This window comes from Diadema antillarum, unplaced genomic scaffold (assembly GCF_040938485.1).
Source record: "Diadema antillarum isolate AM-2024a unplaced genomic scaffold, OU_Dant_1.0 scf00000008, whole genome shotgun sequence".
Taxonomy (NCBI): Eukaryota; Metazoa; Echinodermata; class Echinoidea; order Diadematoida; family Diadematidae; genus Diadema; species Diadema antillarum.
The window spans coordinates 1,770,163-1,784,302 of record NW_027270897.1 but is presented as its reverse complement, the minus strand read 5'-3'; the positions used below and the strand labels follow the sequence as shown (position 1 = coordinate 1,784,302).

Genomic DNA, 14,140 nt, shown 5'->3' with positions numbered 1-14,140 from the left:
ACACCTATTCTGGAGCTGATGAATATTACCACCAATCAAATCATGTTCATATAAACTTGAAGTAGTCATCCCCATTTGCAACATTGGGAGGGAGAAAGGGTATGACAACTACCGGTAGTATAGAAAGGGCTCACTATTACTAATCACAGTTAAGGACACATTGGAAAAAAATGGATTCATGGTGTCCACATGAAATTTGCCAAATACATTTAATCCTTTTCCACATTGACAAGGAAAATTCCTTGAGCATTCACAGCTTTTGAAGGAAGTTCTTCCATTTCTAGCGGCTATTAATGCATGAGGCCTACATGTAATTTAGGTTGGTATTTGACCAATATTGATCTTACACCCAAATGCCACTTGAAACATTGAAAAAAAGGTTTATACTGCTAGGAAAAGTACTTTTTGTAGATTGATCAGAAGTGTTATTTTTTCCAGGAAATGAATGTCTGTTACAAGGAAGTTTGTGTAAGTACAGTTGTATGTTCAATCTCACTGTCAGTGCCTTGAAAAGGGATGTCACAAGTAAACATAAAATGATTGATGCTTGTATTTAAATGAAGCCATGAGCATGTGATAATAAAGGGAAACTAGATTGTTTTCTTCCATGTATTTAAGAGCATTTATCAGTTTGATGTGGATTTAGTGTGTAATGAATTTCTATCCCCATATGCAGTGTGTCAAATTGGTATGCCAATGTTCATATCTCACAATTTTCTGTGACTAGTAAACCATCTCCAATCTACAAGGACTACAGTCAACCTTGCTTAAGTCGACCTTGCATAAATAAAATAATCGCTTTAGTCAAACGTCTTTTCAAATCCTCTCTTTATATTCTATTGATTTTAATCCCTCATAAGTCGAGTTTTCTCTGAGTGGAACCTATTTCTTCAGTCCAAATATATTCGACTTCGGCAAGGTTGACTGTATATGGAATTTTAAAGTGTCTCCCACCCCAACAATTGTGCCTAGCATGTATTGTTCATGATACTGTTGATTTTCTGTTACTCCCAGTTCTGAATAGATTTCAGTGCAAGATGCAAGTACTACATTCATATATTTTGAGCAAGTAGTTTCCTTTGAGTGTCAGAGAATAGCCATAGACACCTATTTAACCTACCCTACAATTGCCTACATTCATTTCATTCCTCAGAAAACTCGTCTAGTAACATGAGATTGACACAAAAACATTCCTTACTTTCAGTGACACAACACAACCACTTTCACAGACGCAGGGATGTGGCATTACGCAATTTGCTTTCATGTTTTATTAACAGAATTTCTTGAATAGGAATTCACAACATTTTGGTATTTTTATTCTGTACCTCATCATATATGTAAGTGAAAACAGTCTCATGAAACCCAAAGTGGACTTAGCTCGATAAGAACACTATTAATCTTCATGTAATATCGTAAATTATACACACAAAGTAATACATGTTTAGAGCAAAATGTGCATCTAATGCATTGACAAATTGTAAGGATTTTATCAGTTTGATGCGAGTTGAAATACTCTTGAGGTCTTCTCAAACAGTGTTGATTCACAATGGAAATGAAGGATGCAATTGTTCATAAGACTGACATCCCCTAAACTGAACTTTGCTATGACTAGAGTCATCAACATATTCAATATCTTGGGATATGCAATTCACTTTTTCAAAATGCTGTGAAATTATATCTCAATCATTCATATGCATTTAATGACTTGAGTACCTTGGCTAAAAATTGAAAAAAAAAATCAAATATGATCAATTTATAGTAACTCAGCATGAAAGTACAGCATTACTTTCCAAACTGGTTACGGCTTGTTTTACTTTGCATTGTTTTTTTCTTTGCACATAACATGTACATAGGTTGTGAATTCAATAGAGAATAACTTTCTTTTATAGATATTTATATATATAAAATCTTTTGCACATTAAAGAACTTTGAAAGTTTTCGTATCTAATGCAAGAGGATATAGAAATACAGGATCTTTCTTTAATACCAACTTGCGACATACAACATCTCACATTTGCTCATACGTATAATACATTTTGTGATACATGTGCTGACAAAGAAATAATATTTGTTGCTTCCATAACACTGGGTAGGAGTGTCTCTCGACATAGAATTCATATCTTTAACAACAGGCAACAAAACTTGACTCATCCCTTTGAGACTGGATAACACCTATCTCTTTTTGGGAACGTGGTGGACACTGAATACCTTACACTTAAAAAATCCACACAGGAGAAATCCGCAGAGATCGTTTCAACGTACCTTGAGTATTTAACCGGCAGGAATGACATATCATTTGCAGTACTTCCAACAGCAGATGTCAGAAGAACCTGTCCAATGTTATATGATGGCCACATCAGATCTCCCTGGTGTTTGTGAGGTTAAAGCTAAGGGGTCTCGTCGTATTTCTCAAACAATGCTGACACATGAACGACAAAAATAACGCTCTTTATTATTTGTTTACGGGATTGCTTCTTTGCACAATCTTTTCCCATAACATCATTACTTTCAACTTTTGCAGATATGAAAAGATTCTTACAGGCACAAGTACAATGCCAGCAGACCCATGACACAAAACTGAACAATCACTTAGCCAACCAAAGCCACTGAAATGTTATTTTTATATCGGACCAAAATCGGCACTGACAGAAATATATTAGGTCACTGTGCCACAGTCTGTCAAGACGAATAATTTCCATATGAAGAATACAGCTACTACAGAGCAGGATAAGTGCCATGCATCGGCCTTATAAACTACTCGCCCTCACCCCCCCCCCCCCCCCCCCCCCCCCTTTGTCATAATGATCTGTGTGATTCCCATTTGTTTGTCTACAACAATCAAGTGTGTTGTCGCTACACGACATATGCAAAGAAAATGAAAAATGCAAGATGACGTACAGCTGCAGACTACATTGTGCACTATGCACATATTGTATGTATCTGGAAAATTTACAGATGACAGACAATACGTGCGTATGGGAATCTTCCCTGTTTGTACCCTTGCGAGTGCATACACCTGGGACATGTAAAATTCAGACAAAACCTTTTTTGATCTGATGTTATTACCCAGTACATTCACAAAATCTGATATACAATTCACTCTGAGAGACAAGCAGAATTGTAATAGCTGAATGTTGTCTCTTCCAATTCAGAATGTTCTTCATAATATCTACGAGTGGATTCACAAGTAATCCTACTTTCCAATACTGTTGGTTAATAACACGCACAGGAAAACAAAATAAAAACAAAACCCTGATAGATATCTTTGAAAGTATTCGTTGCTACGTTGGAATTATCAAGCTCTAAATCTTTTGGTGGCACTGGGCAACAATCTTCTGAAACCCTGTCACAAAATTATTAAGGACACCTAGTTACAAAGTGACAGTACCAGCTATATGTTGACATTGCATTCTCTCGTGTGGCCCAAAGCTTGTGAACTTTACTTCACTGCTGAGCTGACGGGTGAAACCTCAAAGAATCAGTTTGTCACTATTTCAACACAGTCACTTTTTTTTTTTTTTTGCAATGCAGCCTCATCCAGTATGAAGAATCATATAGCCCTAACACAGAAAATCTTAAAAAGAAAAATTTTGTTGTTGTATCAACCCTACTGAGTTAGCGTCTCTTTCACCACTGCCCCAAGAATGCGGTCTCAATTTTTTCCCACTTTTTCGTGGTGTATCTTTCAACAGATGACTAATTCTGTGAGACTCTTGATATCCAAAGAAAGAATGATGCTCACTAATGCACACAAGACCTGTCCTACTTCTAGTGGCATCAACCACATCATTTTGGTGATGGGGATACTCTCAATACAGGGGTGACAATTCATGCGCAGAAATTGGCAAAAGATTGTGCCCATGAAAAAAACAGTTTACTGTCTATATGAGACTGTCGAAATAGTACATTTTGATAGCATAAAGCCAGAAGGTTGCATGTCATAGCATGTAAGGTGGTATTTCAAATGATGCCTCTAAATATTAGAGGCTTATAAAATGGCATTTGAGTAACTTAAGCCCGCCGCACACTACACGATTTTGCCCCGATTCACCGGTCTTAAGACCTTAAGACTAGAAGTGTGACGTCACAGTCTTGCCAGTTTCTGGTCGTACGACTGGGTCTTAGCGCCAGTCGTAGAGATTTGACATGTTGAATTTCTACGACTGGTCGTAGGCTTTCAGCCATTCACAATGCAGTAAAATGCAAGCGCACATAGTGCGCACTGCGCGCTTTTGCAGTCAGGTCGTACAGTGTGCGGTGTCCGGTCGTACGACTGGTCTTAAGACCCAGCTTGGCTTAAGACTTTAAGACCAGTCTGATCGTGTAGTGTGCGGTGGCCTTTAAATGTGATGGAAAGCAGACTTTCAAGTGTAATTATACGTGCTGAAGTACAAGCACATACAATACGTACCAGTAAATACTTCATCAACATGAACTGGCCAGAACATGGGAGTGCTGTTAATAATCAAGCGCAGTTGACACATGGGTCGACGAGGTTCTTTTTTGACAGATACTAGAACTGAAAATGTGACATTGTGTTATGACACGTACACACACATATAAACATATGGACTTACAGTGAAAAGTATATTCACATAGTTGACCGACATATCTACATCATATGCCCTGGTTGCAATACTCACTTAAAAGGGTAAAAGGTTAAATCCGATCCTTGCACTAACAACATTTGAATTCCATATCCACGTTTAAAAAAAAAAATATTGTTGAAGATTTTTTTGTTGTTGTTTTTCAATTCAAATGAAGTAATTATTCACACACTTGACGACAATATAGAGGAAACATTCGACTGAACTAAAGCTGCCCTTGGCATATTCATAGCATTAAAATATAAATCTAAAAATAAAGAGAAATATACACAGAATACCTCTTTCACTCTTTCTTGCAAAAAAATGCCGATGACCCGATGACCTTTAACCCCTCTTCAATACATTGCAATCTGTACAAAACAATGCTAAAGGCTTATGTTTAATTTTAAATACACAGTAAAGAAGGGCTTGCTTTACATTACTGTTCCACAATATGTAGTACTATATTTGTAATCTCCATAGCATATGCATGTGTCTATACTAATTTTTTTTTCTCCGACAACTGTTTTACTTTATTTTTCACAATTCATTGAGCCTTACAAAATTTTGCACTCAAAAAGTATTTCTATTTTTTTTTTACATTTCTACGCCCATGAATGACCTCTCTGATGCTGTACTACCACATATTTCAGGAATATCATTTGATGATGAAGATGGTGCACATTTGGCATTTAATACTTGTTTGTAAAAGATATTTCAAATAAACAAACACAAAGTCGTAAGGATACTTATTATCTTTCCATACGATAAAAAGTAAATCAAAACTGTCCTGCTCTATGAACTCACGACCTTCGATACTCTCAATAATGATTAAATCTTAGAGGAATGTCATTTTGTCACCTTGCAAAAAAAGGGGGGTAATTTTTTTTTACCTAAGCCTACAGTGAACTCTTATCTTACCCCAAGTCAAAGAACAACTCAAATATCTACTTTAATCTATGTATTGTGCAACAGATAAAGACATTACATACAATTGCATAATCAGAGAGAAGGCCAAAAAGAGAGATGGAAAGATGGCCAATAGACCAGAGAGACAAAACAGAGGCCTATATCATGAAAATTGGGCAAATAAAGAGATTAGACCCAAATACAAAATGTAAGTTTTTAAGGCAAATCTATGCCCTCCACCATACACAGAATTCCTCTGTAACTTTATGGACATAATTGGATATCACCTGTAAAGTGGCATGGGAGACTAATCATACTGTGCAAAAACAAAAATATAATATGAGGGTTGTGTTCTTCTACAGCTAATGCAATCTCTTACACAAATATTTTCCTAATTATTTGCCAACTTCCAGTTGCAAGAAAAGGAGAGAGCAGAGACAGCCCATATTGTCACTTGTAAAGACCACATACAGTTGGTTTGACAGCATAAGGCAAAGTCTTTGGAGTAAAAGATCTTTGGCCCCTGCACGTACCATCTGTGGCCAAAATATGGAAGATCTTTTATTTCTCTTTGTTGGTTTAGTTCTTTGATTCAATTCATTAAGTCTGAGCAACCAAATTCCAAATTTTAGGCTAAAAATCAAAACTAGGCAAACACAAAGCTCTGTCTCGCTTGCATATTGCAATTTGCGGATATAGTGTTTTTCAATGTAAGTTCATAGACCTTTTGACCTTTGACCTTGTCAGACTTCACCAATATTTGAACTTGACCAGCATCTTCAGGTGATATACCTGTGGTGCGACTTTGATGATCATAACTCAAAGCTGCGGAAAATTATTGAGAGTACACCACAATACTGTGAGTACAATGCCGATCACTTAACGTTCAATGACCATTTGACATTTCGGGACTTCCGCACTCTTATTCAAACTTGACAGATATCTTTAGGTGATGTACCTGAGGTTCTGACATTTGTATTCAAATGGTTTCATGGAAATGCCCCTGCATACCTCAGTGAATTCATCACGCCATATCCCAGTTGTGATCTACATTCAAAGTCAAAGAATTTCTTCTCTGAAATAAGTGTAAAATCCAAAACATTTGGTAACAGGGCTTTTGAAAAAATGGCACCATCATTATGGAACAATCTCCCCCTTAGCATTAGGTGTATTTCAGATTTCAATAAATTCAAATTAAGTGTTGAAAATTCATCTTTTTGATAATTGTTAATTATGATAGTATGTGTATATGTGAACATTGAAATGTTTGGATGATTTTGTTTTCATATGTACATGCATATGGTATTATGCATTCTAAGAACTAATTATTATCATATACCTGTGGTGTGAGTTTCTTGGTCATAGTTCAAAGCTGTGAAAAGTTACTGAGAGTAGATCAAACTGTCGACAATAGCAATGACTAAAAAGTGACGCCTATGCAGGTGAGACAATTGTCTTGAACGGCTTATTGATATAACAACAAAAATATGAAATAAATGATAAATAACTGCACTGCATGAATGAAATACAGAGTACTATGAATTACCCATCTTAATGGCTGAATGAGATGTAAGCTTTGAAAAAAAAAAATGTCACGTAGGCCTACTGCTTAGAATAGTTGATTGTGCCGCCAGTGTGAATCACCATTGCTCTAAAAATATGGGCTTCTGTGTAGTCATATTAGTACAAAAGGGAAAAAAGGGCCAAGGCAATCTGAGAGCATTTGGCACGGATGCCATCACTTTTTTTTTTCTTTTCTTATCTCTCCTTACAGGAAAGTTATCAACTTTTTATATTGGCCTTGTCAAATACTTGACACATAATAAGAAGTCTACTACAGGACAGTGTTGGGTAATTCAAAACATAAATAACTGATGCTGTGAGGAGCTAACCTAAAAATGCAAATGACCATACACCATTCCTGGTCTACTACACATACTTACATTCTATCAATGCTATATTATAACTTTTGAGCAAGTGGAAAGAGAAAGCTTGTTTACTTGTTAATTTTTCAAGCATTAACATCAGAGGAGTGAGACATATATTTCATGGACTAAAGCATTACATTGTTTAAAGTAATAAAAACACACAGAACTACTTCAGGATTTAGCAAGCAGTGGAAATAAGGCAAGATACAGGGAGTAAAGGAGTCTGGTTCTGATTGTAAGATCACACTGTGGGGCTTACTGAGGCAGGCAGGGTAAACTGGTTTGAGAAAGTTGGAGCGAGTGAACGTCACTAGAAACTACAGAGAAGGTGCAAGACACATCTTCTGGTGGCAATGAAACACGCACAATCAGTCAAGCCAATGTTAACAATACCCAGCCACATTAACATCACTTCTCTTTAGTTTAGAAGGCCCACATGCAAATGCAGCACTGACTAAAAGGAAGGCAACAATGTCCGAATGCAAGACTACAAACTACAGTGAACGCTGAATATTCCTGAAACCACCTCTTTCTGCCCTCTATTGCCAATATCATGTACTGTAAAAGTGGTTTCTTTCGCGGTGGTTTCATTTTCGTGCTTTTCACGCTTTGAGGTTGAACCGCGAATTTAACATCACACAAAAATGTTTTGAAAAGTCGCGCGAAATCAACCACGCAAGGAAATGTTTTGAACTCGCTGCTTGTTACAATGCTATTGCGCACATGCACACAAGAAGATTTCGCGCATTGAGTGTATTGATGGTCAACACACACACAGCGACACCGCGCAATATAGTATTACAACTTTACAAGCATGTAATAAAGTACTCGAGAGACGGGATTTCAGGTAAGCCTGCATTTAATTTTAATTTCTATTTAATAAATAAAAGAATAATTGGATTATAGTTTGGGTTTTCATGTGCAAAATAAAACAGTTTTTGCCAACTGTGAATTCACAGATTTTGCCGACCGCGAATTTAAACACATGCGTAAAAGTCAGCACCGATGGAAACCGCGAAAGTATCTGTACGCGAAAGAAACCACTTTTACAGTAGTAGCCATACTCTATAAAGTTGATATGGCTTTTGGCCACACAAAGAGCGGTCATCACACTATCTCTGCCTGGATCCATAGGATCCAAACGTACAGCATAGATTGAGCTTATTCAAATTCATGAAATTCTTCCGTCAAGATGTTTTCATTGTAACTGATTGACATACTGCCCTACAAAGTACGACGATGTAGGGCAACTTGTCAATCAGTTGCAATAGACTGAGCTTGCCAGCAGGGCAATTTGAACAGCCAGGTGTGGATTCAGCTTTCTACAAAAGAACATACAAAAATCCCAGATGATGTCTGACATGGAAATCAATACACCCGAGCATCACCACATGTCATCTGCTGTTCAATTAAAGCAGGACTTAACTTCTGATGTGGGATACTGAGCACTTCTCTTTTGGTTGTTGTCCTTTGACAAGTACTATAAAAGTGGACATTTTTGTGAGATATTTACCTTTTTTATATATATAAATCAGTCAAGAAGGGATAGAGTTCAATTTGACTGTGCATTGCTAATAGTAGCATAAATTTCAGCACACAAAATACAGCAAACAGAATATTGGCACCTTCTTAATTTTTCCTGCTGGGGTCTCACTATAGGGAATATGCAGTAAGACACCGATGAGGAAGTCCATCTGAACAGTAACCTGGTATGCACAATATCCATGGCATCAGATGACTGATCTTGATATCAAAATATCATGCACCATCTGAAATCACATTGCAATCAGGGTAAACTCGTGCAACCTGTTTCTGTTCAGCCAAATGTATTTCAAAATCTTATCATCTTTCATAGCTCATAAGACTTACGACATTCTGAGCTAGTCGATTACAATGCCATCAGGGAAAGGTCATGGGTCAAGATTACAATCGTGGCACTACTTAGAGTCACTGTCCCCCATATCTTACACCAATACACTGCTAATGGTTGGTATTCTACTGTGTGAGGACTGTTGAGATACAGATCAGAAATCTAGAAGATTTCTGGACTAGAATCATGTGACCATGGTGTATCAATTGGTGACCTCTACATTTTCAATCACAACATTATGAAAAGTGGGTCCTCACATTTATCAAACTGAGGACATGAGGATAAGTGTTGTTATATGTGTGTGATCTGCAAGTGCAAGACCTTAGAATCCGCCTCTGCGAGTTTCAACTCTGCTTGCATGTCCTTTGCAGGATCCAGCCCGATACGAGGTAAACTGGTCACACTTGTTTCAACACATCTGGTTGAGTAGCTTACAGGGGTGCAGTCATCTACGGGCATCCTACTGAATACGGGTCCGAGTTGCGGGGATTCTGCTCAGCTCGCTGTTTGCTGGGAGGAAACCGGGTGGCAGACGTGACCAGATGAGCGCGTGACAGCATTATCACTTTTCTAGCTAGCTGCTGGCGTCACTTGCTCCGACATGTAACGTGAATTACAGCATCGATGAATGACATCCATGCTTAATGAGACAGAGTAAAGAGCAGAGCATGTAGTCTTTGTACAGTGCAAGTCCTCGACCAGGAGGAAAAGGGGGGGGGGGGGGGTGAGCCACGGCAGACGCTGCTCGACGGGGACAGCATCAACCGTCTCGCACCGTCCCCATCTGTCTGCTGCCCTCCATGGTCTGTTCGTGACGTCGCCTGGCCTCGCTGTCCAGAGCGTCGAAGCAGGGCTTGCAGACCCGCTGCGGCTGGTACAACTGCTCCCGAGGGATGGCAGCCGAATAGGCACTGCACGAGGTGCAGAAGATCTGACCACAGTTCCTGGAGATGTTACAAAGGAAAATAGAAAGTATTTGTGAGAGTCAATCCTTGAAAGGCAGATAGAGAGTACAAAACTTTTCATTCCTCAGCAACTTTTAAAAATCTTTCATAGCACAACAAGAGTCTTGTTTTTCTAATGGCAAGTTCATCTTATTTTGCAGCCTTAGACACTTCCAGACACCAACATCCTACATCTTATTGAAGTCCTGGTCTATATGTGACCCGCTACAACAAAAGGATACGAAAGTCGGGGGAAGAAAATTTTCTGAAAATGGCATGACATTATTCCCTTACTCTTCTACTTCAAATTCATATATAGCACAACTCATAAAAGTACTCGGTTGTGGAGATATCGATGATTTTATCAGCGCATGTCGAGTGGTTTAGGAAATCATCGTTTTGAGAAAACTGCCTTCAAAGTTTTCCTTCCGACGCTATCATGATCAAGGGGAGGCGAGACAGTTTTCACCGCTTGACAATAGAAGGAATGCTCCTAGTGACCTCCACGATGTTCATTCAAGTTTAGCGCCAACGGTCTATGCACGACCAATCAGTAATCAGGATGCCACGCACTGACCAATAAGATCACTCCCTTGTTGCTATGGGCGGAGGCTATCTGCGGCACTAAATCCAAATCTTCAGACACGTTTCTGTTACATTGAAAGTCAGAAAATCATGGCCCAGAAAAACGATGGTTTCTTGCCTTTCCTTTGATCATTTAGCTTCGAAATTTCGGTAGATGATAGACAAAACATTAGATTACAAAATGATGCCAAAAACAGAAATCCGATTGTCTTGACCAATTTTGATGATGTGTCTTCAAACTCGATTTTCTCGGCTCGGCCGTCAGCGACTTTAGGATCCTTTTGTTGTAGCGGGTCACATATTTATCACAGTCTACACCTATGGTTTTGTGTATACATTAACTGTTATCTTGCACATGACTTGCTGTTTGATTTTCTTTCAATGACTTTGGCTTGTCTTTCTGTTGCCTCCCCCCCCCCCCCCCCCCCTCTCTCTCTCTCTATTCTCATCATCCTTTTTTTCCTCCATATGTCTGTTCCTTTCCCCACTGTCTCACGTAGGTTTATGTTGTATGAGCTGATACTGTACCACTAATAATACTGCACTGACAAAGTTACCGTAAATCATGTTAGTCACAGTGTCCCACTCATAAACTCAAACCCTAAAATCTTTTGTAGTGGGTCTCAATGTATCATGAAATTTGATACTTACTCTAATTTCTAAGAAACAATAAGACAACAAATACATACACATTATAATATCTCCTCCTGAATAATATACCTCATTTAAGAGTATACAGATCTCTTCATGGTTTAAACTGCAAGCTGTTTGCTTTGTTCATACTTTATCTATTTTTGTTGTTATTTTCAGCATTGCAAACTTACCGACAGTGATGTTTCCTATTGACCAAAGTGAATCTACTATTGCACTGGAAGCAATGGCTGACGGCATGGTCTGGGATCCACAGGGTCCTGTTGGTGTCCCCCTCCTCAATCTGCTCCCACGAGACGTCGGACCTGATAGAGTTACACCGGGAAGCCGACCGCTTCTCCTCATCATCCGGGTGGAGGAGGTTACCATTCTGAATTCCAAGAATAAGGAGATTGATGGGGTTTTATTTCAGATCATAAAGTCACAAAGAAGTTCTCTTTGTGTTGCTACCAACCATGGTTACATCAGGAAGCTGAAGTTATGGTACGACATGCTTTGATTAGTCACAATTTCTAAAACACTTTCAAGGACTGAGGAAAAAGCTACCTTTACAGTGCTACTGGTCCACACAATATTTGCCATTACGTCACTGTCCTATCAGTCAGATGCAAAAGTTTCCTGATGGTTACGAGACAAGCTGTTTCATACAAGAAGGCTGCAAGAAGGGCCAAAGTTCTACAAAAATATAGTGCAGTTGAGATTCCTTTGGCATAAGACATGATTTGTCTTAATGACTCTCAAACAGAAAGACAAATCACTAAAAAAATACAAGGTCAAACACAATGTCCACCAACTCTGTGAGCAGTATTAGAGACAGCAACCACAGTGTGCTTTAAATGGTGTAATTCAGGTCTCTGTGTATGTAGTTATGCTTTAGGGTAAATATGCTGCATAGGATAAAATGTTACCTGATGATAGCAACAGGGAAAAGCCCATGCACTTAATCCTTGAATCATTTCTGAATCTAGAGTAAGAAATGAAGTTTATGAATATTCCAGCACTTTCTAAAGTTTATGACATCTATGCAAAGATAAGATGCCAAACACATAACATTACTCATCACAAAATGGCAATAAGTGAACTACCCTGATACCAGCATGGTACTATACAAGTCAGACTCTACATTAAAACAAGCCTTGCTCTTTAAGAAACACCCCCCCCCCCCTTTCCTTGAAGTGCCCAATCAATGAGGGGTCTGAGAATTACAGAATATTAGGAAGAGTTGTTGTGGTCAGACTCACATCAATGTCCACCTCCTCTAGGGCAGAGGCAAGAGTGGCACCGGCGTTGGTGTTGCTGGCCATCTCTTGCCTCAGGCGATTGATGAAGGCAAGGAGGAAGCGCTCTCTCTGCAGCATCATCTCTTCCTTCTTCTGCTTCTCCTGGAGGATGGCCAGCATCCGCCGCTGCGCGAGGTCCCGGGGGCAGGTCAGGCCGTCCTGGCCCAGGTGCCGGCCCAGCTTCAGCTGCCGGTGGGCATCCGCACCGGCCTCCTCCCCGGAGGGGTCCATCCCGTTGCCGTTGCTGCAGCTGGAGGTGCGGCTGAGGCAGGTCGAGAAGGATGGCTCCGATGCCACCGAGGTCTGCGGAAGGAAAGTGAGTCCGTTAGTCACGGCTCTCTGGGAGAGGCTCTGGGAGTACTTCCCTAGAGAGCCAAATGTTTCACCATTGTCTGGCAAGTATGGAATGTAACTAGAGGGTTCGAGTGGTAAGCTGGCAGACTTCCCGAGGGGATGGTCAACGTGGGAATTGCTAATGTCTGTGGTACTGGTGCTGATGCTGTTCTGGAGTTGTCCTTTCAGGAAGGCAGCGTGTCCATTCATCTGCTCCCCTTGTGGAGTTACACTCCCATTTGTATCACACGGAGAATCGTCAACTCCATTACAGTCTTCAGCACCCCTCAACGCTTGCGGTTCCTCCAACTGAATAGCTCCTGATCGATCATCAGTTACAGTTTCTGTGGAACTCTCCATGTGACAGTCAAGCATTAAATTAATCAAATCTGCCTTCCGTGGAGTGGAACACGCAGGGCTCGGTACTTCTGCTGGCTCCTGCTCTAGGTTCAAGTCTGCGTGACCATTGGTCAAACCATTACTTAAAGCATCATCATGGCCATTCGATGCTTGTTCAGTTTCTCCGTCCCCTGAGGACTGTGCCTCGGAAGCATCCTCAGGAGTCATCTCCCCGTTCATCAACCCTGCTTCGCCGCCACCATTTTCAGCTGGGGTGTTTGAGTCACTATCTTTCTCACTCTCGTCACTTTCACTCGACAGGCTCCCATTTTTGAGTGACTCCTCCTCCTCATCTCCCCTATCCAGGGGCAGCGGAGGCATCATGCGTGTCTTGGGCGATGTGCCCAGTGAGGGCTCCAACTTAAGGTCACTCAAGTTGGGATCGCTAGAAGTCCTTGTCAAACCGTGGATGTCGCTCCCAATGTTGGGCCGGTGCGGCTCGTCCTCACTAGCCGTCTTGTGGATATTGTCAAAGGACTGCGTCCTGGCTAGCTTGGGGCTGTCAGCAGGGCTCGGCCCGGACTGGGCATTCTGCTGGGCCAGGGCAGGACAAGAGTCCTCACAGATTGAGCGAGATGTCTCTGAGAGGTACACATCAATCCACAGATCAAGGTCTCTGACATTTGATGATGGATACAGCACCTACATACAGGAT

General features: G+C 40.2%; 1 protein-coding gene across 1 annotated transcript in view; it reads right to left on the bottom strand.

Moving 5' to 3' along the window:
- Window positions 1-6,751: 6,751 nt before the first annotated feature.
- LOC139718816 (phosphatidylinositol-3,5-bisphosphate 3-phosphatase MTMR4-like) overlaps window positions 6,752-14,140 on the bottom strand; it is a 90,383-nt gene continuing 82,994 nt past the window's right edge. Inside the window, 3 exon segments of the mRNA XM_071630284.1 lie at window positions 6,752-10,237; window positions 11,647-11,843; window positions 12,715-14,127. Coding sequence (XP_071486385.1) covers window positions 10,054-10,237; window positions 11,647-11,843; window positions 12,715-14,127 — 1,794 coding nt within the window. The 3' untranslated portion in view covers window positions 6,752-10,053.